At 44.6% G+C, this 27,248-nt stretch overlaps 1 protein-coding gene across 3 annotated transcripts in view; it reads left to right on the plus strand.

The window, feature by feature from the left end:
* Positions 1 to 27,248, plus strand: part of SLC66A2 (solute carrier family 66 member 2) — a 94,646-nt gene that overhangs the window by 6,398 nt on the left and 61,000 nt on the right. For 2 of the 3 annotated variants that reach the window (XM_056521369.1, XM_056521367.1), the window contains exons 2-3: positions 6,749 to 7,085; positions 21,587 to 21,720. In XM_056521369.1, the coding sequence (XP_056377344.1) occupies positions 6,883 to 7,085; positions 21,587 to 21,720 (337 nt within the window). In that variant the 5' untranslated portion in view covers positions 6,749 to 6,882. Of the gene's footprint in view, positions 1 to 874; positions 944 to 6,748; positions 7,086 to 21,586; positions 21,721 to 27,248 lie in introns of those variants that run through there. The other variant, XM_056521368.1, reaches the window with a different exon arrangement.

Genomic DNA, 27,248 nt, shown 5'->3' on the forward strand with positions numbered 1-27,248 from the left:
AGAATAAAGAACACATGTCATTTTTACCATAAATTGTACGGCGTGAAAACGAAACCTTCCAAAATTAGCAAAATTGCGTTTTTCGTTTTAATTTCCCCACAAAAATAGTGTTTTTTGGTTGCGCCATACATTTTATGATATAATGAGTGATGTCATTACAAAGGACAACTGGTCACGCAAAAAATAAGCCCTCATACTAGTCTGTGGATGAAAATATAAAAGAGTTATGATTTTTAGAAGGCGAGGAGGAAAAAATGAAAACGTAAAAATTAAATTGTCTGAGTCCTTAAGGCCAAAATGGGCTGAGTCCTTAAGGGGTTAACTGTGTAAACCAGCTGGCTCTACTGTTTTCACTTCCTGCCCACCTCCAGCAGCTACAAGCCATCGGAGGGGGCAATGATTGTCACCGCAACTGATCAGCATCCCCGCAGCATCCCCGCAACATGTATGCAATAGGGTCCGTTAGGTTAGGGGGACAATTATTGCGACCCTTTAGTGATTGCTATTAATCCAGGTACTTAAAGTGTACCTGTCACTAAACTAAACTTTTAATATATTGTTCCTCATGTTATTATAAGAGACTTTACTATTTACTTGCTGTTAAAATTCTCAACCTTTTTATAGGTTTTTAATGTGGTTGAAAAAACAGCCACTAGGTGGCTCTGTTCTGTTCCCTGCACAAGTCAAACAATCTGAGTTAGTTTAGAAAATATGGTTTGATGACAGGTACTCTTTAAGGGGTTAATTACCATTGTCACTTTTATATGACATGAATAAGCATAGGCGAATAGGGTAAGTATCCAACAAATGTCAGCTATCATTTGAAATGTTTCTGGTATGTTGACTCTTTTCAGTTGTCAGGTGCAGAAGCAGAAAAGTAGTTCAAGCCAACAGAGATCTGAATCCCATCAATGGAAGCCTGGGCTGGGCCGCGGATCACTGGGTGACTTGCCTTTTATACTTGCATTGTTGTCCAAAACCACAAGCTTCACAGACCAAATAATGCAGGACAAGTCGATCAGAAAACCTACTGTGCGTCTGCCTTTGTTTTCTCAGTCTGCTCTAAAGAGACTGACTTTGCGGTTGTACCCAGCCCTTTTATTTCACTGCTGCACGGATTCTATTCAACTTAATTTTGTATTTATTTGCTGTATAGGATAGTGAAGTATTCCACTTTTCTACAATATAGCAGAGAACACCTAAGAAGACTTCTAGAGCAGTGATCTCCAACCTGCGGACCTCCAGATGTTGCAAAACTACAACTCCCAGCATGCCCGGACAGCCAACGGCTGTCCGGGCATGCTGGGAGTTGTAGTTTTGCAATATCTGGAGGTCCGCAGGTTGAAGACCACTGATCTAGAGTATAGTAGGTAACCTGCAGCCTCGGCTTGTCCGGTGGGAAGACAATTTAAGCTAACAAATTTGAGCTCTTTCCGGGCGCTGGTTCACCAAAATTGGAATTTGGACTAGGGATCGACCGATTATCGGTTTGGCCGATATTATTGACCGATATTCACGATTTTTGGACATTATCAGTATCGGCAATTACGTTGCCTATAATGCACCGTGCCGCACCCCCCACCACTGGACCGCAACCCCCCACCGCCCCGGCCAGAGACTGCCTCCGCCGCTGCCCCATTGCCTCCCCTATTCCCGGTTTTATAATTACCTGTTCCCGGGGCCCAGGGTCCGCGCTATTTCTGGCTCCTGCGCATCCTGTGCAACGCTGCGCAGCGCAATGACGAGTGATGTCCTCAACGCGACGTCACCGTCAGTGCGTACAGTGACAGCTCAGGAGGATGCCGCAGGAGCCAGAAGAAGCGTGGACCCCAGTAACAGGTAATTATAAAACCGGGGATGGGGGAGGCAATGGGGCAACGGCGGCGGTAGTCTCTGGCCGATGCGGTGGGGGGCGGGTGGGCAGTGGCGGTGATAGGACTCAAAACCCCAGGACAGGCAGGGGGAGAGTAGTGGGGGTGTCGGTGGTCTCTGGCACCGCAAAAGCCGCTGCAGTTCATTGATTTAAAGCGCCTGCTTTAAATCGATGATCTGCACCGGTGTCGGCGGGGGGTGGGGGGGAGGGGGGTTTGAGGGAGAAGGATAAATAGCCATTAACTTATACCGGAATATCGGTATAAGTTATCGGCTATCGGCCCTAACATCCACAGAGTATCGGCCCTTAAAAACGATATCGGTTGATCCCTAATTTGGACACAGTTAATGTCCAAAAAAGGATTTTATTGCACTAAAACAACGCGTTTCTGGTCCGAACAGGACCCTTCCACTGGTTAACTGAGGAAGGGTCCTGTTCGGACCAGAAACGCGTTGTTTTAGTGCAATAAAATCCTTTTTTGGACATTAACTGTGTCCAATTTCCTACTTTGGTGAGCCATCGCCCCCGTAAAGAGCTCGAATTTGTTTGCTTGAATTGCTTTTCCACAATAGTAATGTTGCACAAGTCATCACATTATTGGAGTAATGCTTTAAGAATGCAGGTTGAAAGGAAATGAGTTCTGCTGTATGGCCTATAGCATAATCTGTGTTTAGCATTTGTTTACCATATAGGGTTTTATTGTTTTAAAATGTTTACATTAAGCACAGATGCAGAGTGAACTTGGTAAAAAATTAGGAAGTGTACAAAGTCGTGTAGATGATGGGGTACGTTCACACGAGCAGATCCCCAGAACATATTACGCTGCAGATCCGCCGCTAAAGGACCGCTGTATGCTGCCTTTACAGGTACCTGCTAGGAGCGGCAATACGCCACTACAAGCAGACGCACTGAAGCAAGATGCGGGTCGCTGCGCATGCGTGGTGTAGTCGCACACATCGCTCCGCCCGGTCTATGAGCTAGGCCGAGATCTGCCGCGATTTGCGAGTATACTGCGCATGGGCACAGCAAATCGCACATCGCAGTGTGTCTGCTCGTAGCGGCGGATTGCCACTCCGTGCAGGCACCTGTAAAGACAGCATACAGCAGTCCTTCAGTGACAGATCTGCAGCATAATACGCACTGGGGATCTGCTCGTGTGAACGTACCCTTACAGTGTATTCCTATACAGAATGATGAAAGGCTACTGAAATGATGCAGGAACAGCTGCCAGGTACCTTATTCTAACCCTGATCTCCATGGTACAAATGTAACAAGGAGCATTTACAAGGCCCAAGTATTGGGAGTGAATGGCTGCACCAATGATCGCTATTGAACCAAGAAGATGTGCTGCCAAATACTGATGTTTAGGGCTGCAAGACACAGCAGTCACTGAATGAGCTACTGCATCTGCTTATCACTGGACCTTATACATGGGACAGTAAGCTTCCCTTTCAGAGGATAATCGACCCATACAAGTCTGTATTCACACTACGTTTGCTGCCTACGGCTGCTGTATCCTGCACCGAAACCCGGGGGTACTCTGGTGGAAATGTTTTTTTTTTTAAATCAACTGGTGCCAGAAAGTTAACCCCTTAAGGACTCCGTGTTTTTTTGTTTTTGCACTTTCGTTTTTTTTCATCCTTTACCTTTTTAAAAATCGTAACCCTTTCAGTTTTGCACCTACAGGCCCATATTATAGACTTTGACATTTTTTTTGACTGTTGTTTAATTAATGATCTATATTTATAGTTCGGACATTTACACATGTGGCGATACCACATATGTTTTATATTTATTTTTATTTACATAGTTTTTTGTTTTGTTTTTTAAAGGGAAAAGGGGGGCGATTCAAACTTTTATTAGAGAAGGGGTTAAATAACATTTATTAACAATTTTTTTTTTTTTTTTTTTTTGCAATGTTATAGTCCCCATAGGGGACTATAACATGCATTACATTCATTGCAGACACTGATCAATGCTATGCCATAGCATAGATCAGTGTTTTAGGCGCTCATATGCTCCTGCCTGGATCTCAGGCACGGAATAGTGAATCGATGATCGGACAGCAAGGAGGCAGGTAGGGGACCCTCCTTGTGTCCTCACAGCTGATCGGAACACCGCAGTTTCACCGTGGTGGTCCCGATCAGCCTGCCTGAGGTGCCGGGAATGCTTTTTATTTTTTAACTTTAGATGCGGCGATCAACTTTGATTGCTGCGCCTGAAGGGTTAATACCTGGCATCACCACGATTGGCATCAACCCAATATGACGCAGAGTCACCGTTAAGGGGTTAAAGAGATTTGTAAATTACTTCTTTTTAAAATATCTTAATCTTTCCAGTACTTATGAGCTGCTGTATACTACAGAGGAAGTTTTATTTCTTTCTGGAGTACTTTTCTGTATGACCACAGTGCTCTCTGCTGACACCTCTGTCTGTATCAGGAACTGTCCAGAGCAGGATAGGTTTGCTATGGGGATTTGCTTGTACTCTGGACAGTTCCTGATACAGACAGAGGTATCAGCAGAGTACAAGCAAATCCTCTTAGCAAACCTATCCTCCTCTGGACAGTTCCTGATACAGACAGAGGTGTCAGCAGAGAGCACTGTGGTCAGACAGAAAAGTACTCGAGAAAGAAATAAAACTTCCTCTGTAGTATACAGGAGCTCATAGGTACTGGAAAGATTAAGATTTTTAAATAGAAGTAATGTAAAAATCTGTTTAACTTTCTGGCACCAGTTGATTGATGAGTTGAGTACCTCTTTAATGAGCCGACCTGATACGGGAGCTCTCTGTTTTGAAATTTCCCAGCCGGACCTGGCAACCGTAGGTGGCAAACTTAGTGTGAATGCAGCCTTAAAGGGATACTCCGGTGCTTAGATATCTTATCCCCTATCCAAAGGATAGGGGAAAAGATGCCTGATCGTGGGAGTCCCGCCACTGGGGACCCCCGGGATCATGCACAAGGCACCCCGTTTGTAATCAGTCCCCGGAGCGTGCTCACTCCAGGACTGATTACTGGCGACTACTGGGCGTGTGACGTCACGCCCCCGCCCCCGTGTGATGTCACGCTCCGCCCCTCAATGCAAGCCTACGGGAGGCTTCAGACTTGCATTGAGGGGCGGAGCGTGACATCACACGGGGTCGTGACATCACACGCCGCCCCTCCCTGTAGTCGCTGGTAATCAGACCCGGAGCGAACACGCTCCAAGGACTGATTACAAACGGGGTGCCCGCGTGCATGATCGCGGGGGTCCCCAGTGGCGGGACTCCCGCGATCAGGCATCTTATCCCCTATCCTTTGGATAGGGGATGAGATGTGTAAGCACCGGAGTACCCCTTTAAGAGGTTTGTGTACATTCGTTGCCATGTTCCCAGTTAATACTTCTTTGTCATGCTGATTGATACTATACCACACAGAGATAATCTAAGTAAGCACATATGTTTTTGCATGATTGTGGCACGCCTCCACCCAAAAGCTTATAAGTCTGACTCCAGTAATTCCAGTCTTGCTACCACTCAGTATGTACAGCAAGTGAACACGTCACATTTTTTCTCATTGACCCCTATAGAACAAGGCCAATTTTCACTTTTGTACTTTGGACAAGTAGTTTTTCTTTTAAATTTCCACACCCATGCTGTGGGTTGGTGGCAACATCAGGTGAAACTTCATGTCGATAGCACCTTTGAAATAAATTGAGAAAAATGGTGACGTGTCTAATACTTATTTCACCCGCTGTACTTATAATCATAGGGAAAACCTAGTTAAGGCTTGTTAGAAATGAACATTAAACATATGTATATTTTTTTGTCCATTTTGTAGTTGAACGTATAATTACTTCATAGGCTGCGACCATAATACAGACACACAAATGTGGCTGTATTGCGCTTAGTGGAAACCATCCTAAGGCTGGCGTCACATGGTTGTTTTTTTGTTTTGGTTTGTTGTTTCTTGTTTTTCTACCTGCTTTTTTTTTCTATAAAAACATTGCAGCCCTATTTTAGCTAGAAGTCAATGGGTAAATATAATGCATGCAACAGTATTTTGGGGCGTTTTTCTTCACGATGCGCACTCTGCACTTTTCAAGTGTTGAGACTTGACTTATCCTTTAAAGGGGTACTCCACACCTAGACATCTTATTTCCTATCCAAAGCATAGGGAATAAGATGTTTGATCGCGGGGGGTCCGCCGCTGGGGACCCCCGCAATCTCAGCTGCGGCACCCCGCTGTCATCACTGCACAGAACAAACTCGCTTTGTGTGTAATGATGGGTGATACGGGGGCCGAAGCATCGAGATGTCACGGCTCTGCCCCCTCGTGATGTCACTGCCCGCCCCCTCGTGATGTCACTGCCCGCCCCCTTAATGCAAGTCTATGGGAGGGGGAATTGTGGCCGTCACACCCCCTCCTATAGACTTGTATTGAGGGGGAGGAATGTGACGTCACAAGGGGGCAGAGCAGTGGCGTCACTATGCTCCGGCCCCTGTATCGCCCGTCATTATGCACAGAGCGGCAGGCACCCCTTGATCAGATATCTTATCCCCTTTGGATAGGGGATAAGATGTCTAGGGGCGGAGTACCCCTTTTAAGGCCAGAAAAACTGTATGTAAAATGCAAAAAATACTGTTGTTTTCCTTCTTCTAGTTATTTTACAGCGCTGTTAGAAGTATCTGTACTAGGCGGTTTTCAGAGCAAATAATTTTATCCACCCATTACTCCGGTGACTGTAAATTCTATAAATTAAAAGATATGTGACCTTGTATATTCATCAGCTTGTCTTGTGTGTGCATGCTGCGCTCAATACAGAATACAAGTATTATATATTTTAGTATATAAAAAGCATTTACTTTTTTTCTTTTTATGTTTCTTCTCTGTAGGTAGCATCATGGGATGTAGCAGTCAATCAATGGCTTGGAAGCAGGTGGGCCATCCCCAATAATCTTGGTTTATAACCTCTGCTGGACAGAGATAAGCCAGATTAAGCTGAAGGAGTGAATTGACCTCAGGCACAATGGAGGAAAAGGGGACAGAATGGCTTGTATTCGCTGTACATAGGCTTGTCTCATGGGGAGCATCAGCCGCCATGATATTTGGAGGAGTTGTGCCATATATACCACAGTACAGAGACATTAGAAGAACCCAAAACGCAGATGGTTTCTCAGTTTATGTTTGTCTCATGCTGTTGGTAGCGAATATATTGAGAATCTTATTTTGGTAAGTAGTGTCTTAGTACTGGCCACTTGAACTCCAGGTACCAGGGCCTTTCGGGTTATGCACTATATTTAAGAGGGAACCTGTCATTACATTCATGCTATCTGAACCATGAGGTCATCGTGATGGCTTTACCCCTCCTCATCAGCCTTTATTGAGACAGAATCTCTTACTGTTTGGGGTTAAGGAGAGAGTTATCAATCGAGGCCAGTGAGACAGGCAGAAGCCAGTTGAAGACTTGAGATTCAGGCTTCCCGTGATTGGGTGCCTGATCTATGCATGCTTCCAAGTCTGAACGCAGCATTGAGCAGAAAATAAAGGTTAAGAAAGCACCTGTAATGATGATAATGGCAGGAGAGGATTAGAATTCAGAAGGGAGTCAACCAGGAATAATAAGTGTCAGAAACAAAATAGAAACATAGAATGTGTCAGCAGATAAGAACTAGAGATGAGCGAACTTACAGTAAATTTGATTCGTCACAAACTTCTTGGCTCGGCAGTTGATGACTTATCCTGAACTCTTTCCTAGGACTGTATCCACCTTTTACAGCCCACCAGAGCACATGAAAGCTGAACTAATTTATGCAGGATAAGTCATCAACTGCCGAGCCGAGAAGTTTGTGACGAATCAAATTTACTGTAAGTTTGCTCATCTCTAATAAGAACCATTTAGCCCATCTAGTTTGCCCAATATTTTGAATATTCTGAATCCTATGAATAGTCCCTGGCCCTATCTTATATGAAGGATAGCCTTATGCTTATCCCAAGCATGATTAAACTCCTTCACTGTATTTGCAGCGACCACTTCTGCAGGAAGGTTATTCCATGCATCCACTACTCTCTCAGTAAACTAATAATTCCTGATATCGCTGCATAAACCTTTGTCCCTCTAATTATGGTTTGGTAGTTTTTTTCTCTTTTTATTATACCCTTCTTTTTCTGTGTTGATTCCCTTTGTGTTTTAAAGGTTTCTATCATATCCCCTCTGTTTCGTCTTTCTTCCAAGCTATACATGTTAAGGTTCTTTAACCTTTCCTGGTAAGTTTTATCCTGCAATCCATGTCCTAGTTTAGTAGCCAAATGACAGGTACTCTTTAATCCAGTCCCCAAACAAAGGATCAAAAATGACTTCATATAGTTTCCTTTGGGGCTCAGCAATATTACAACATTTGCAAAGTTAAAAATGCTATTCGGTTCTATATAAGTGGTGATAAGTTTGCTCTTTCATCACCGCTCCCATGTAGCTTCAAGCTCATCCAGTCCAGTGGTCTCTGACCTACTCAAGCTTTCTCAATAAGTACTTTTGATCTTTGCTACTGCTTCTAGACGGGTCTGCAAGGGGCATGCCTCACTCTACTTTGCCACATCCAGCTTTTGTGTCTACCCATTGTGTAGTCAGTGAATAGCACTTTGTTACATACTGCTATTTATTTACTGCTTTTAAAAATAATAAATAAAATGAGCCAGCGTTCACGTGCCAGCGTTCTGCTCTGTTACAAATGACGCTGGTTGATTTGCTGCATGCCAGTTACTGTCAATGCCCAGTGACCCCATTGACCTTAATGGGGTCTATCAGGCTTCTTTCATGGTGGTCTGCGTTTTACGGGACAAAATGGTGCAGCATGCTGTGCTATTTTGGCTGTTATTGTGACAACCTATGATGGCGACTCCTGACAGAGCCTTCGATGCAGGTGTGAACCTAGCCTTATTTTGTCAGCTGCAATTCGCTTTCTAAACTGCTGACTCTGTTAGGGCAAGGAGACACATGGTATCTTACATTATTGTATTTTTTATGTTAGATTAATGAATCATGTAAAGACATTTATTTATTGTAATCTCTCCCCAAGTATCCCATAAAAAAAAAAAAAACACACACACGAGACAGTAAGAAACAGCTCCCAAAAGGACAGTGAAACACGCTGAAGGGTGAGGTGGAGGGGCACTTGGAATCTTCTTATGCACATTCTGTGCTACTTGCATTTATACAGAGGTTTGCAGTGGGATTTATACCCCATTGCTTGTGTTTTTTTTTTTTTTTTTTTTTTTTTTTTTTTATATTGACCCTGCATCCATTGTATTTGTTTATGGTATTAATACTGTTCATTGGCTGCAGCACTTTATTCATGCACATGAATTACATTTATTTTGCATTATCAACTAATGGTTTACGTCTATATAAACTGCATAATAATGGGGGACACAGACCTTGGGTATATGCTGTTGTTGCTAGGAGACTTGACACTATGGAAACCAAAAAGTCGGCTCCTCCCAGCAGGATATACCCGCCTACAGAGCCTGAGGTAATCAGTTTAAGCTTAGTGTCTGCAGGAGATGGACACTAGTCTGGGGTTCTCCCCAGACTTGGTCTAACTTTTTTATTTTTTTTTCCAGATAGGGACGTTTAGTTTCTTCCTTTTATTTTCCTGTTTTCAGGTGGTCACTGTTTCCCCATTTGCGATTGAGGGGGCACAGACATCGTGGATGTACTGTCAACCCCCTCTCGCCAACGGCCAGCACCTGGGGTTGTACCTCACGGGTCCGGGTACCCCACTTTTCCCTGCTCGTCTCGCTTTTCAAGCCCGGCATGATGCAGGGTGACTAAAAGCTGGTTGAAGGCTTCATCAGAAAGACTTCATTAGGTAAGTTCTTCTGACTAAGGTGAGTATATTTCCTCCTTTTTTCCTAGGTACTGGACTCTCAACAGCTGGAGACACCCTTTTTTCTATAAGGGTTTATGGGACTGGCCAGGAGGGGTTCTTCCCTCCCTTTTTACTCTATGGGGGAAAGTTTTTTATTGGGTTTTGACAGTGGCATTTATATATTGCGGGCATGTATGTGTTTGGTGCACAGTATGTATGAGGCGGCTATCCTCTGCAGCCGCGGCGTATCTGTTCGGCGGGTGGGCGTTCCTTCAGCCCGGCCTCATTGAAGTTTTTACTTTCGTTTTCAGCAGTGTTCTGCCGACGGAGTTCGCCCGCTCCGTTCCCCCTAGGCCCACATGCGTTCACAAGGCGCGCTCGGGGCTGGGAGCGGGCGCCATCATTATCTGGGTTATTTCTTCTGCGGCCCGATGCGCATTAGCTCCGCCCACCCTGAGCCACCAAAGCCTTTCAGGATGGCGCGAATCCCCTCCAATCAGCGCTGTGCGTGCGCAGGGGGTTTGCAGAGCCAACCAAAAGTGTCCTTGTAATTGACACACCCCCTCTGGCCATTGGTCCAGCGTTTTCTCTCTCTCGCTGTCTCTGTCTCTCTCCTCACAGCAGCAGTCTGAGGGACACACACCAGGGTGAGACTGTTCCTTTTTATCACTATGTCCGTGCCCAGAACTGTTCCTTCCTCTAAACAGATACCTAGGTCCTTACAGCTATTACAGGTGTAATAAGTAACTAACACAAAAATGTCTGGTTCTGCTGAACCTTAGAGATGAGCGAACTTACAGTAAATTCGATTCGTCACGAACTTCTCGGCTCGGCAGTTGATGTCTTTTCCTGCATAAATTAGTTCAGCTTTCAGGTGCTCCGATGGGCTGGAAAAGGTGGATACAGTCCTAGGAGACTCTTTCCTAGGAATGTATCCACCTTTTCCAGCCCACCGGAGCACCTGAAGGCTGAACTAATTTACGCAGGATAAGTCATCAACTGCCGAGCCGAGAAGTTCGTGACGAATCGAATTTACTGTAAATTCGCTCATCTCTACTAAACCTACTTGTTCTGCCTGCACCACTGCTCCCCCAGACCCCCCGGCTATTACTACCCAGGATGTTTTACCAGACCCGGTGGGTTCGGCCTTCCCTCTCACAGTCTATATCCGACTTAGCGCAGGTCTCCTGTTCTGTGGTGACTGCCTTGGAGGGGTCCTCCCTCCGTCAGCCCTCCGGTGGGACTCTCTCCCCTTCTCCCTACACTTCTCGCAAGCGTAATAGAGGTGTTTCCTCTGAATCATCCCCGGGTCTTCGGACAGGTACAGGCGTTCCCATCATAGGTCTCGCCCCGCTACCTCAGCTTATCACAAGCGTCCCTCTTCCAGAGGACGCTCCTAACATCACCGCTCTGGCTCTCCAGAGCCGCGTACCGGGTCAGTCTCTTCCTCATCTAGGGCCGCCTCAACACGTTCCCATTCACCTGGAGAGCTTGTGGATGAGGTTTCCGAATCGGCATCCGTCTCGGAGGACAGCTCGGATTCTGCCGACACGGTGAACTCATTCGTTTCGGCCATAAGAGACACCTTTCATCTAGAGGACCCAGGAACTTCGGACGTGGCTCCAGAAGTTGCCTTTCATCCTGCCTGACCTCTTCCAGGGTTGCCTCACCTCGTTCTTATTCACCTGGAGAACTTGTGGATGAGATTTCTGATTCGGCCTCCGACTCAGAGGGCTTCACGGATATGCCTGATGTGGTGTACTCATTGGTTTCGGCCATAAGAGACACCTTCCAGCTAAAGGACCCAGGAACTTCGGACGTGTCTCCAGAAGTCTCCTTTCTTCATGCCCGACCGGCACCCAAGACTTTCTGCTCTCTCGCTGAATTTGACTCCCTGCTGGAATTCGCCTGAAGGTACCCTGAGTAAAAGTTTCAGAAAATGAAGAAGGTTCAAGCGCGGTATCCCTTCGCAAAGGACCTCATTGCTCATTGTGGATCTACTGGTCTCCCGCCTCTCTAAGGCGACTGTCTTGCCGTTGGCTTTTGCGGCTGCCTTCCAGGATCCAGCGGACAAGAAGGTGGAGACCTTGGAAAAATTTGCTTTTGAGACAGCAGGTTCTTCCTTTCTTCCTGCTTTTGCTTCTGCCTGGGTGTCAGATGCCCTTTCAGTATGGTCTCCCAACTCCGCCAGGGTAGTATTCGGGATTCCTCCAGGGGATTTATCTAGACTAGCTCTTCGAGGCTCCTATGCCGGAGATTTTCTGGGTTCTGCTTCCATTCGCAGCCGCTGTGCTGCCTTTGCCACAGGCTACCTGGTAGCCCTCCTTCGCTCCATGTGGCTTATAGCCTAGAATGCGGACACAGCCTTCAAGAAGTGAGGCGACGGGTGGAAAGAGTTCCTTATACCTCTGGATAAGGCTCGCAGAACCACTTTCCATCGGAAGTCCTCCTCCTTCCGGTCCTGCGGACCTTTGGTCTCCCTCCCTCCTTCCTGACCCGTCCATCCCGGAGGTCTGCTAACCGTTCCGGCTGTTTGGCGGCCCCAGCAGGCACCCGTAGGCCTACCTCGGCCTGAGGGGTCGCCCCCACCCGCCGACTTTTCTCGGGTGGTTGGTCGTCTTACTCTTCCGGGATGCCTGGACACGCACTTTCAGGTTTCCTGGGTCAGGGATGTTGTAGCCAACGGATACAGGGTCGAATTTGCCTCCCTTCCATGGGACTGCTTTTTTTTCTTCCCGGTCCTCCTCTCTAGCGGAGGCATTTCGGGGCACGTTCCAGTTCCCTTTCATCAAGGGAGTAATTGTCCCTGTTGCTTCAGGGGAACGTTTTTTGAGGTTTTTTATTCCAACCTCTTTGTGGTCCCCAAGATGGGCGTTGCTGTTCGCCCAGTCTTGGTTCTCGAGCATCTCCACCAGCATCTTCTGCTTCCCATTCCAAATGGGGTCTTTCCGTTCGGTGCTGGAGTCCATGGTTCAAGTGGAGTTTTTCTTCCCTCGGTGGACATCAAGGATGCCTGCTGTCACAATCACACCCTATCGGTCCAGCTAAGACGCTAGAGAGAGTGTGATGGTGCAAGGATTAAGGCCACCAGACCTCTGGGTATCCACTACTAGTCCCAGCAAGTCACCAAATTAACCCTTAGATAAACGTGTTTACACCAGAGCTGCCCTCAGAAAGGTGAGCTCATATATTTAGAGATCAAAGACCAGAGCTGATTAAACATTTAATCTGATAAAAGGTATCACAATGCTATGCATAAAAATAAACAAATGACATACAGTTACAAAAATATGAAAGAGTTTGGCAAGGCAAGTTCAGAAAACAAAAGATGAAGTTCTTACAGCATGATGGTATAGCCCTCCTTGTCAGTGAGAGTCCAGCTCTTGTCAGCCTTTGGCACAGCCTTGAACAACAGTTGAGTCCAGCATTTTAAGTCTTATCTGCTTCTTTGGAGGAAAACTCCCTCCCCCCCCCCCTCCCCTCTGATCCCACCAGGTGGGGCATCTCTCTTCCTGACCCTTATCTCTTTGATTATATGAGACCAGAGTGCATGACTTCAAAGGAGATACAAACAAGCAGCCAGACCCCCCAATAAAATGCAATACACAAAAAACAAAGGATACACCTTCTGAATGACCCCCTCACCCATGTCTTATAAAACACATGTATGTTTCCATAATCAGGCCTTGGGCCTGACACCTGCCTCCACATTCCAATATTTCCCGGTCATCAGCGATACTTCTGCTTTGCAGTTCTGAATGGCCATTTTCTATTGTGGCTCTCCCTTTCGGTCTGACCACTACTCTGCGGTTCCTTACCAAGGACCTGACTCCTGTGATAGCCTTGTTACGGACAAGAGTTGTTTCAGGGATTCCTTTCTTGGACGACCTCCTGATCAGAGCTCCAACCAGGGCTCAGACTCTGGGGAGTCTTAGTCTCAACCTCCAACCCTTGTTTTCTCTTCAGTTGGATGGTTAATCGTGACAAGTTCAACCTCTCCCCTGGGGCTCCAGTTTGACGCAGCCTCTGCCCGCTTTCGACTCTGCTGGACATTCGGCTGACTCTCTTGTCAGGAGTCAGATAACTTTAGCATCCTGCTCCAGTTTCCATTCGCTTTTGCATTCTGTCCTGGTTCGGTTGCTGGCGGCCGTAGAGACCGTGCCATTCGCCCAGTTTCATCACTGACCTCTTCAACTGGTGATTCTCTTCCGGTAGGACAGGTCCCCTTTGTCTCTTGACTGCAAGACCGTTCTCTCTCGACTGTCTTGTTGGTCCCTTCTATGGTGGCTTCGTTTCCCCCTGCCTTTCAGGGGTGCTCCTTCCTGCCCCTTCCTGCCGGTCTGTTGGACTGGGGAGGTAGTTTCAAGGACCCACCGGTCTGGGGCCTTGGTCCCCTCGGAAGCCCTTCTCCCCATCAACATGCTGGGACTAGGGCAATTCTATCTTTGCTTGCTTCTTCGGGAAATTCCCTTCTGGGCGGAACTCAAGTTTCCGACCATCTCAGCGATCTTCATTCCGGACATACTCAACTGGTAGGTGGTCTGTCTCGGCTGGTCCTCAGCTGTCCAAGGCGAGTGGTCCCTACATCTGTTTGCAGTGACCTGCAACCTCTAGGGCACTCCAGACGTGGACCTCTACTCGTCCCGCCACAACTGCAGCGTTCCTCTCTCCTGGTTGGGCTTTGCCCTACCTTATCTGTTTCTTAGTCAGGCCTGGCCCTACCTTATCTGTTTCCTCCCCTTCCTCTCATTCCAGAGTCCTGAGGAAACTCACAGCAGAGGGTGTTCCCGCCATTCTCGTGGCCCAGACTGTCTCCGGCGGGCGTGGTACGTCGTTGTGGTCAGGCTCCTAACGACTTACCGCTGTGCCTTCCCCCTCGCCCAGACCTGCTATCTTAGGTCCCCTATGCCACCCCTATTTACCCTCTCTGCTTTTGACGGCGTGGAGGTTGAGACCGCGGTTTCTCTTCCCAAGTGGTTCGCACCATGCTGAGGGCTCGCAAGCCTTCCTCTGCGAAGATTTACCACCATACCTGGCAGTCTTATTTTCATTGGTGTGAATCTCAGCCTTTTTTTCTCTGGTCGTGATTTTCCTTCCCTGACCCCTTTTCCCTTTCCAGTCAGGGTTGGCCCAAGGGTTGGCTCTCTGCTCCCTTTAGGGTCAAAGTTCGGCCCTTTTTCATTCCTTTTTATTCCTTTTCAAAGTCCTCTGGCGTTCAATTCTCATGTCCAGACCTGCTTCAGGGAGTGGCACACACTGCCCCTCCTTCTCGGTCCCCTTCTCCCCCTTGGGACTTACACTTGGTCTTAGGTGCCCTGCAAGGCGCTCCTTTTGAACCTCTCAGGGACATTCCTCTTCGCCTCCTTCCCTGGAAGGTGGCGTTCCTTATTACTCTTACCTCTGTTAGGTGGGTGTCAGTGCTGGCAGTTTTTTCCTGCCGTTCTGCCTTCCTGGTTGTATACCAGGACAAGTTGTTTTTCCGTCCAGGTCCGTCCTTTTTACCTGAGATGGTTTCGACTTTTTCATCTCAATGAGGACATCTTCCTGCCGTCTTTTTGTCCGGCCCCTTCTCATCCCAGGGAGTTTGCTCCACAAACTGGTTGTGGAGAGGGCTGTTCGGACTTATCTCTCAGTCACTTCCTTTCGGCAGTGTGACTCCTCCTTTTTTTGTTTTTACGGAAGGTCGTCTTACAGGACAACCTGCTTCTACGGCCACCATTTTTCGGTGGATCCGGTCTGCTTACCGCTGCAAGGGGAAGATTCCGCCTTCTGGGTTTTGGCTCATTCCGCCCGTTTTCTGGGGCATCCTGGGCCTTTCACTTCGTGGCTTCAGCCTCGCAGTTCTGTACAGCGGCCACGTGGCCGTCTTTGCTCTCTTTCACAAGGTTCTACCAGATTCATACTTTTACATCAGCTGATGCTACTCTGGGCCGTAAGGCGTTGCAGGCGGCGGTGGTCCAGCCGTTCACCTGATGGATTCCTTACCCACCCGAGGGACGGATTTGGTACGTCCCAAGGTCTGTGTCCCCCAATGGAGAAAAAGTGATTTTTGTCTTGGCGTAAAATCCTTTTCTCGGAGGATCCATTGGGGGACACAGCTCCCGCCCATTCTTTGGTGTTTCTGTGTTTGGTTACCTGTCCGAGGATGTACCTGTCCGAGGAGGTGTTCAGTTATTTTTTGTTCTGGTTGCCTCGGACTGGTCTTGGTTCTCTACCTCTCGGTCATCTCCTACTGCCTGGTGACTAAACTGATTACCTCAGGCTCTGTAGGCGGGTATATCCTGCTGGGAGGAGCCGACTTTTTGGTTTCCATAGTGTCAAGTCTCCTAGCAACAACAGCATATACCCAAGGTCTGTGTCCCCAATGGATCCTCCGAGAAAAGGATTTTACGGTAAGACAAAAATCACTTTATTATATATTAATAATATTTAATTTGTAATTTTATTATTTTTTTTATTCCCTGCAGAATTCCAGCTCATACTATATTTATTTTATCGGCTGAGTGCTTTTTCAATCAGTATAGGTGCTCCTCCACCCTATTGTAACTGTGTCCTTTTTGTTTTTTGTTTTTTTATTTTGAGAAACTTAAGGACATATTTCTATATTGCATACATTATTGTGATTTTTCTGTTTGGTGTACAGCTATACCTAGTCTAGAACATGGATGGTATCATGATGTTCTCTGGTTTGGCGTGCATCACCAGCTTGTTGGGCATGTTGTTGTGTCACTGCACAGAAAAGGGTCATTATGACCTGTTAAATACATTTTGGTATTGTTCACAAAGTACATAGGTCTTTTGTGTTTTCTTATGAAAGCTAAGCATACATATTAGGTGCAGATATTTTTGCCGCCATCTTTCACTACAACCTGGTATTTGGTAGCTGTTTGGTACTGCTCTATTTTGGGATAAATGATTTTCTGAGTGTTTAGTTTATCAGCACATACATGATCATACCACCAGGGGGAGGTCTATGAAACTTTTTAATAGAGAATCTGCCTTTTTCCTATTGCTGTAGGAGAATGAAAGCACCGTTGTCATCAGTTGCTAGAGCAGGGCGGCATGACCAAAAATGTGTATCATGGTATTTTTGTAAATTATGGGAGTGCGCTCAGCCTATCACCGGCCGAGGCATGACATCGCTGCAGCAGGTGATAGGCTGACGGCTCTGTGATGTTCCCATCCCCAGGAAGCAGCAAGAGGAGCAACGGGGGAACCTAGGAAGAAGGTGAGTTAAAGCTTGTTTTGTTTGTTTCTGAAGCCCGGGCCCAGGATAGTACAGTAGAGCGCAGCGGCTGATAATTATTGGGGGGGGGAGAGAGAGAAGCGCTTGCGGGTGATATATTAGTCCCCTGGGGACAGCACAGCGCTGGGCTGACAAAACGGGGGGGGGGGGGGGGGATTTACAGAGAGAAGCAGAACAGCACCCGCGGGTGACACGATTAGTTGCCCGATGTGGGGACCGCACGCTGCGGCTGATGATTCATTAATTCGAGGGGGAAAAATTCATATCGTGCAGGAAAAAAATGTCGGTATTCAGTATGAACCGTTATACCACCCAGCACTATCAGTTGCTATGGTCTACAAAGAGTTTTTGTCTTTGGATATGTTCACATGTACTATATTTGCAGATTTTATCATTGATTCATCAGCATAAAATCCGCAGGGTGAAATCTGCAGCAAAGATAGTATGTGCGAACATACCCTTTAGATAGTTGTATACATCGGCCCCACAGACTTTTGTAAAGAAATTGAGATTATGTATTACTTTTGTATGGTGTGGTTTTAGCAATCACACTCATATCACCCTCAGATCTCAGCATGTGCACACTGCCTGAGAGTAATAGTAATGTAATTGCTGCTACCATATATTACTATCAACCTGTACATGCTCACGTAATCTTTACATACAAGGTCTTGTGGGTAGTTAAAATAAAAAAGGGGGATATATGTCTCACCTCAGCCAAGCCAGATAACCCTGCTCTGTACTGACGAGGGGCAAACACCCCGAAACAGCTGTCTGCAGATGGGTCCTCTTTCCTTCTGGAGAGAATTCTGGCTTGGCATAAATCCCAATCAGTTCTGAGACTTCTTAACTGAAGCCTGAGCTGCTTGCAGGACACACTACCTGTGTAGGTGGTGTGATGAGCTGATTTGCATATATAGAGATAGATAGATAGAAATTTATCATTATTTTCAAACTTATGGCTTTTATGACAGTTTTTTTTTTTTTTTTTACTTTTGCTTACATGCGACCCATTTAATAAATAGTCGGACGACCTTGATAGGTAAGTCGTACGTCAGCGAAACCCCCTTACAAATGCATTTTTTTTTTTAAACCAAAAAAGTTTTCTTTTTATGTTAATAGCCGAAGTTCTTTATCAACCCTTTATTACCAGTAGCGTTGTTAGAGAGTGTCTGGGAGGGGGTTGTACCGTATCGGGTGACACCCTGACTTGCCTGCCTGGCACTAAATAGCTGTTCTCCAACTATCCTGCAACAACCCATCCACCCTCCTCAGAAATTAAAAAATATTAAAAACATACTATGCCGCACCATGAATATCCATACTCTGGAAGCTTTTTTTGTTTAATTTTGAGCCCTCATTTTGTGACATTGGTGGGCAGAGTCTTGCGTTGTTGCGCTGAGGCTTGAGTTCACGTCAGGAAGGAAGACAGCGCAGCACCAACAGGCACATAAACAATAATGAAGCAAAAAAAAATAAAATAATGGCTCGGTACATTACCCTTCCCAAAATGTGCATGAAGCTGTATTACTATGGATGTTTCTTTTTTTTATAAGGAAAAATTTTACTGCCACATATGGGTTATTTACGTAGTCTGTAAAAATTCTTACACAATTATTTTGTGCCTCATTCTATTTTAACACAAAATTAATTTTAAAATGTAGTGGGTACGCCGGCATGTACGGGTCCTAAAATTAACAAGGTGTGCAGTGTGTATTTTCAACCTTTAAAATTAATAGTTATTAGTTACTAGCTGAATACCCGGCATTGCCCGGTTTTTCCTTCCTCATCCTTGTTGGGGAGGAAAATCAACAAAGGAGGAAGCTTTTGACTTCAAATCCCATCCCCATATATTGTTGTCATATCCTGTCCTCATATCCTGTCCTCATATCCCATCCTCCTGTCTCGACCTCCTGTCTCGACCTCCTGCCCGTAATATGTGTACCAGGTATTGAAATAGCTCCAGCCGTACGGAAATTATATGGGAACATACATTTCCCATTGATTTGCATGGGACTTTAAAAAAAAACCCTGACCCTCACAAATGGGGGTAGTTAAGGGTTAAATTAACTATCCTATATTTTAAGTGGACATATAAGTAACATGTGAGCAAGTATTATCGAAATATCTCCAGCCGTTTGGAAGTTATGCAGTAACATATATTTCCCATTGACTTGCATGGGACTTAAAACATAAGCCCCGCCCCTGGCAAATGGGGGCGAGTAAGGGTTAAATCACCTATCCTATGTTTGTTGTTGACATATAAGTAACATGTGTGCCAAGTTTCATGTTAATATCTTAAGCCGTTTGAAAGTTTTTGTGGAACATACATACATACACACATGTGTTGAGTTTTTTATATATATATATATATATATATATATATATATATATAATATTATATATTACATTTTTTTTTTCTATAATTAACATTAATGTAGTAGCTTTGTTTCATGATGCAGAGCAAGAACCGTTGTTAAAGTGGGTGTTAATTTCCTTTTCTGCAAACGTATGCACTTTCTGTAAGGGCTGGTTCACATCATGTTTTCTCCCATACGGGAGCGCATATGGCAGGGCAGAGCTAAAACCTTGTGCTCCCGTATGCCTTTCTAGGCGCTCCCGTATGTAATTCATTTCAATGAGCCGGCCGGAGTGAAAAGTTCGGTCCCGGTCGGCTAATTTTTGCCCCGTATGCGCTTTTTCCCCGGACCTGTCCGGTTGTAAAAGCGCATACAGGGCAAAAATGAGCCGACCGAACGTTTCACTCCAGCCGGCTCATTTAAATGAATTACATACGGGAGCGCATAGAAAAGCATACGGGAGCGCAAGGTTTTAGCTCACCCCTGCCGTATGCGCTCCCGTATGGGAGAAAACGTGATGTGAACCCAGCCTAAGCCAGGTTGGACCTGGAACACATATGCGACTTTTAAATGGAGGTGCAACTTTTTTTCTTCATAAATAGCGACTATCGTATTTGATAAATACATGATCACTGCAAAGTAAAAAAAAAAAATTAATAAATTACTGCGTTAGCAGATTTCAGAAATGTGCTTTGGCATAAGCAAAAATCAAGAAGTCATAGGAGCGAATATTACAATCTTACTGTTACTGGCCAAATCCTGTATACTGACCAATATTACCAATAGTCATTTTTTCCAGCCCATTTTTGGAGTTTGGTGTGACATTATGTCCAATTAGCTTTTTATCCTCCTTTTTTTGGTTTAGTTCCAATACACACAAAGGGAATAAACATGTGTATAGCAATACATGTGTTACTGCAATCCTTTTCTGTGAGAAATACTTATTTTTCTAGAAAAATTTCAGGGGTGCCAACATTTACGGCCATAACTGTAATACCAGTTTACCAAGAGGAATATTATCACCATACACATAACCATTATATTGTTACTGGCCAAATCCTGTATACTGACACTGTTACCACCAATAATACCAGTATACAAGAAGGAATATTATTACCATCATACTATTACTGACCAAAACGTCTTTTCTGATCGGCTGGCCCTGTTTCCTTTTCTTCTGTTTGGCTCAAACCACCATGAGTACTACTTCCAGCCAAAACTTCATCTCTTTAGCATCTGAAGGACAACCCTCTTACACTCAGCCACTATCTAGTCTAAGGTAGGTAGGTAGCTAACTAGGTAGATATATAGGAAAGTACGTTAGTTAGGTAGCCAGGTATGTTAGTAGGTAGTTAAGTGGCCAAGTAGTTAGCGAGGTAGCCAGGAATGTAGGTAGAGAGCCAGGTATGTAGCTAGGTTGCAATGTATTTAGGTAGGGAGGCAGATGTAGTTAGGTAGCCAGGTATGTAGATAGATAGTAAGGTAGCTAGTTATGTAGCTAGGAAGCCAGAAATGTAAGTAGGTAGTTAAGTAGCCAAGTAGTTTAGTAGCTAGCTGGGTAGTTAGGTAGGTAGCCAGGTATATAGGTAGGTAGGTAGACCCCTCCCCCCTTTTTGTACCGGGTAAAAAAACTAAACAAGACCATATTCTTACCTTCTGCCCAACAGAGTGAACAGGTAACAGCAGGGACACATTCTCTCCCTTCCACAGTGTAGACGCCGATGAGTGATGTCAGAGCGCATGCGCTGCGTGAGAGCAGAGGTTGCGTCTCCTGTCAGTGTAAGCTGCAAGTGTGTGGCTTAACACTGACAGGCGGCTTTCACATGTATGCGTGTGAGCACATACAGGGGAAAGCGGTGCTCACTTGCCTGGGGATCTGGGACAAGTGTCCTGGATCCCCATCAATGTGTGTTCCTGGGCCAGATCCAGGGCTTTAGCCCCCATAGCTCCCTCCTAGCGACGCTACTGCCTACAACCAATAGTTTTTGAACAATGGTTCAGCTTAACTGTTAGGGAACTGTAGGCTGGTTCCAGTTGTAACCAGAAGGAAATTGAATTAAGAGCTGTGGTACAAAGTTCTAATATCTGTGCACTTGTAGTGTATGCGTACTTGTCAGTATGGGGCATCTAATGCATTATGTTCTGTATATGACACAATCTTTCCAGTAAAATGTTTGAAATCTGTCCATTTAGCATTACATAGTATGGCTTACAACCCTGAATAAAATTACATATATTTTTTTTTTTCCTCCTCTGTAGGTTTGGGCGTCATTTTGAGTCCCCTCTCCTTTGGCAGAGTATCATTATGATTGTTACTATGCTGCTGATGCTGAAACTGTGCACAGAGGTCCGTGTGGCAAATGATTTGAACACAAAGCGTCGCTTATTTTCAGGTATGCTGTACATTTGGGAATTGATCACCTGAAAGTATATCATGGTATATCATAATCTTTTGAGTGGACAGACATTACACAGGCGATTAAAGACAGAGGATAGACAGCAGACAGACTTCAGACTATGTTCACAACCGTATTCGGAGCTCTGTTAGGGAGCTCAGTTCGCTTATTCCCTTACAATGACAGGGCTAGTGGGGAAAAGACAACAGCCCGGCTGACAATTGGTAGACAGTGGACACTAGGAGGGAGATTAATCAAAACATGTCCAGAGGAAAAGTTGCTGAATTGCCCATAGCAACCAATCTGTGAATGACAATGGCCAGGCATTAGACCATTTACGGACTGTAGACTTATAATAGAAAATTTACTATGCATTGATTGTTGTCCATTGACTGTATATTGTCCACTGTCTGTCAGACAATTGGCAAACCATAGACAATTGACTAACCATGCATTGACTGTGAGGTGTTTTTTGTCTGTCCACTGTTATTCATTGTCTAACTTGTTTCCATTCTCTGTCTGACAGTGGACAATGTTGACAGACATTGGACACGTGTTGGACAGTGGACATACCATTAGCAGGCTTTTTGTAGTTGACTGACAGTAGACAAATAATGGACAATTTACATTGTGTATAGGCAGTCAGTTGTCTAATGTCTGTGCAGTGTCTGTCCAACGTGAACATTAGATACTAATTATAGTTGACTGACTATGAACAGACATTAGGCAATTCACTATGCACTGACTGTTGTTTGTCATTTAAGGTCTTGCCATGGTTTGTCAGACAATGGATCAACATAAGACAATTGGCAGACAATAGACACAAGTTAAACAATGGACAGAAATTAGTCAACTGACTGATAATGGACAAATATTAGACAACTGACTATGAATTGTCTGCCATGTGTCCTTAGTATGTTTCTTGTCTAATGCCTGTCCTAATCTCACCATTGTTTGTCCATTGACAGTCATTTGTCCTATGTCTGGCTACTGTCTTTCCATTGTCTGACAATGACACATGTTATCCAATAGATAAACTATGGTCAGACATTTGATAATTGACTGGCAATGGACAGACCTAAAACAATTGACTGTGAATTCTCTCATTTGTTAATTTTCTGTCAATTATATGTCTGTTTATTGTCTGTCCATTGTCTGAAATGGACAGACAGAAACTAGATAATGGACAGATCCTAGATAAAGGACAGACATTAGACAATGAACTGACTAAAGACAAATTTTACATAATAAACTGTGAATTGATTGTCAAGTGTCCATTGTCTTTACTTTGTCACTCAGTAGTCTTATGTCTCTTAGACAACGGGCGGGCAATCAGTAGACCGTAGGCAGGGAATGAGCAGGTTGGACAATGGCCAGATATTAATCGGTTGACTATAGACAGTCATTAGACAATTGACTCTGAAGTGTCTGTCTGTATACTAGCTGTTTTGTAATGTCTCTTGTATGTCCATTTATCTGAGGGACAATGGACAGACATTGGGCAGTTGGATGACTGTGGACAGACAATGGACAGTTGACATTATTTGGCCATTGACATTTCATGACACCTTTACAGTGGATGGACAATGGCCAGATATTAGTAATTTGACTTAAAGTGGATAGAAATAAGGCAATTGTCTATAAATTGTCTGTCTGTCCGTTGTCTTACATGGGTTGGTTTCCCCATGCCAAACATACCTTTTGTTATGAAGTCTTTATTCTCCCAAAAATAACATCTCTATTTAACGGTTTCAGAGTCACTTTGATTGACGGCAGCTCTGTGTGCCTTGTAAACGCATGCCCCGCCAATGCGGAAAGCAGCATATGTAAGCAAGTCTTTAACCCATCAGACGTGTGTGTGTGTTGATATCCCTAGAGGCAGAGACAAAGACCTGTCACTAGAGGGATCGAGCTCTCTCAGGATTTCATTGCATACGCAGTGTGTCGAATGGGTCCACAGAATCACCGAACGTGTGCCAGTAGCCTTATTGGGGGAAAAAAGGGATTTTCATCACCAATGGAAAGCGAAAACTTGAAACTTAGCTTTTAATAACTTTTATTAACCTATATTAAACTTATAATTAAAATGAAACTCGAAAACAAGTGTTTTAAAATCGAATCAATTGCCAGCTCGCTCCTTGATAAAGTCGGGTTGCTGAAGAGTTGTGGCTGCAATGCAATAGATTTTTAATAACGCATATCTTCATGCTCTGCTGCTGCATCATAGTTAACAAACCTTTCAGTGCATGAGTCATTAAATAGTCCAGAGATCTCCACCCACCTACCTCTGCGGGTCCTGCTGCAGCTCTCCTTTCTTCTTGCTCCAGTACTTTGCTGCTCATGTCTTCTGCCTGCTTCCGAGACGAGAGCTTGGAGCAGGACCTGCCTGCTAAGCAAATGAAGCCATTGGCCCACATAGGACTGCGCTGCAACTTAGTGTGCTGCAGTATGTTTTTTTTTTTCTCTCAGATAGCTAAATAGATTCCCAACTCCACTTTTACTTGCTCTATTTTGTAGCATCCTAGGGTCCCTTCTGGGGTTGTCTCTATGTTGGCAGTCCTACTGAGAGCAAGCTAGCTATGATCTGGTTCCCTCACACATACACATGCACACTCTCTCATACATACACAAACACTCACATATGTAGACACAAGAACATACAGACTTACACATTTCAGTTACAAACTACTTCTTCTCCTGTGCTTACTGTATCATATGATCAAAATCTCCCAGATCCTTTTGCCATTATCAGAGCAATAATATGCACGGAGCCTGCACAGGGTATGGGTGAGTGGCTGCGTATCGTAGGCTGTTCCCCACATACACAGATATCTAGAATGATGTCCAGAAGAGTGCCCCTACCTAGTAGACAATGTGATCTTGCAGTCTTGGCCAGCCAGCACTGTCACCAATTTGACCACATCTTTGTGATTGAATCGCTGGCCAGTAACCTATAGGACGAGCAGACAAGTGGACAAGAAAAATGAAGTTACCTGGTGAAGGCCACAAGTTAGGTTTATAGATATATTTGCAAAAAATATTTACATAAACTACAAGGATAAATAGGATCTTTGAGTTGGTAAAACCCCTTTAACTTGGAATTGTCTTCAGGTCTGCACAGACCACTAACTTACTTTATGCAGTGTGCAGACATAGGACAGCTGAAATGTGAATGGTCAGTCTGCTGTCTGTCCATCTGACAGTGGGCAAACAATGAACACAAGATAGGGCACTATTACACGGATAATTAGCTAAATGCTTGTTCGTCTGCTTATCAGGTCATTTGACCTGCTTAAAGATCATTGTCTGTTGCCTGCATATCTCCCTGAATGTTTGATCCAGCTATTGTTCATGATTTTCCTCAATCATTCATGCGGCCCTCCCTGCATGGCACTCAAGCCTTGTAATGGGCTTTGTTGATTGCATTGTGTAATAGGACCACAAGACAATGGAAAGACAATGGAAAGACATTTTTTGATCGACTTGAACAAACATTAGACAATTGGCTACCAACTGTCTTGTCATCTGTCCATTGTTTTGTCAGTTGTCTGTCTATATTGTCAGTCCTTTGCTTGACTGTTGCCTGTCATTTGTCTGACAATGACTAGATATTAGACAATTTACTAACAATTGACAGACATTAGACAATTGACTATGCTTTTTTAGTTGTATGTTAGTTGTCATTCAGTTGTCTAGTGTTAGAGGCTGACAATGGACATGGCGGTTTAAATTTTCCATTGTCTTTTTCTATTGACAGTCGTCTCTCCCCATTTTCTGACAGTGTATACGTTGGACAATGGACAGACAATAGACAACTAGCTGTCAATGCATAGTCAATTGTCTGTCTGTCCATTGTCCGTAAACTGTTTGTCCATGGTTTATTCATTAGCTAATGACTGTCCAATTTCTGTCCATTGTCTGACTTATAATGGACAGACATTAGTAGACTGACTGGTGTTAAGTTGTCTAATATCTCTTCATTGCCTTTCCATTGTGGACGGACACTGGACAAACCCATCTATTTAATATTTGCTCCTTGTTTTGTGTCAGTCTAATGTCTGATGTCTATAGTATTATAAATACAACATGACCGCACTATTAAAGGGGTACTGCACTGGAAAACATTTTATTTAAATTTTTTTTTTAAATCAACTGGTGCCAGAAAGTTAAACAGATTTGTAAATTACTTCTATTAAAACAATCTTAATCCTTCCAGTACTTATCAGCTGCTGCTATGATCCACAGGAAGTTCTTTTCTTTTTGAATTTCCTTTCTGCCTGACCACAATGCTCTCTGCTGACACTTCTGTCCATTTTAGGAACTGTCTAGAGTAGGAACAAATACACGTGGAAAAACAATCCTGCACTGGACAGAGGTGTCAGCAGAGAGCACTGTGGTCAGGCAGAAAGGAAATTCCAAAAAGAAAAGAACTTCCTGTGGATCATAACAGCAGGTACTGGAAGGATTAAGATTTTTTTTAATAGAAGTAATTTACAAATCTGTTTAACTTTCTGGCACCAGTTGATTACATTTTTTCCCCCCAGTGCAGTACCCCTTTTAAATACACTCTCAGACCTATATGTTCAATGGCATTTGCTCTGAATGTAATAAGTCTAAATGAAGATGGAGAAATTGTTCTTAGTCATTGCTTTCTTACAAGATCTGATGTACTGCTAGCAAACATCATACTGCACTGTGCTTTTTATCAGATTTAGCTGGACAAATGTATCAGTGTCACACGTCAGTTGTTATAGTCTTCATAAATTGTGCAGCAGAAGTCTGAAGTGTAGGACATCAGATTTATCAATAGATTTTTCTGGCAACCCCCTCACTTTGATTCCATTTCTTAAAAAAAAATGTGCAACTTTATATAAAGTCGCAAATAATAAATCCATCAGAAACACTTTGTTAAAAGGGCAGACTTTTTAGCCTGCTGATCTGTTCCCAATAGAGCATTAGATACTCTTACTTACAAGAGTCTGTCCTTTTGTTCTTTACTGCCTGAGCTGACACCCCAGCTCTCCAGAGAAAAGGCAGGTAAGGTTTATTACTATTACTGCTCCTGCTTTCCCAATAGATGTATACACAATGCTCAATAAGTATTAAGTACACAGCTCCCCAGGAATGCGCTGTCTCATAGACGGCTATGCATTATGTGCAGATGCCGCACAAAGAATGAACGTGTTCGCTCTTTGTGCAGACACGATATTATGCCGCGTGCACAATGCAGCAGAATACCATTTAAATTAACAGGTCTCTGCTGATGCAGAATCTCTGGCATTGGAATCCGGCACAGAAATTCTGACAAGCGAACATAGCCTTAGCAGACCGAGATTAGCTCTGCATAGAGTGGCAGGGGGCTGTATTCTCCCTGTAACAGGATAACATGTCAACACTACGGTGTCCATTTTAGGACAGCATCAGCCGTCAAGTTGTACCTCGCTCATCCTTCAGCGAAAACGGCGTCCCGCCTCCTCCCTCCTCCGTCAGGCATAACCTTTGTCCCGCCTCCTCCGTCAGGCAAA

Source organism: Hyla sarda, chromosome 5 (genome assembly GCF_029499605.1).
Source record: "Hyla sarda isolate aHylSar1 chromosome 5, aHylSar1.hap1, whole genome shotgun sequence".
NCBI lineage: Eukaryota > Metazoa > Chordata > Amphibia > Anura > Hylidae > Hyla > Hyla sarda.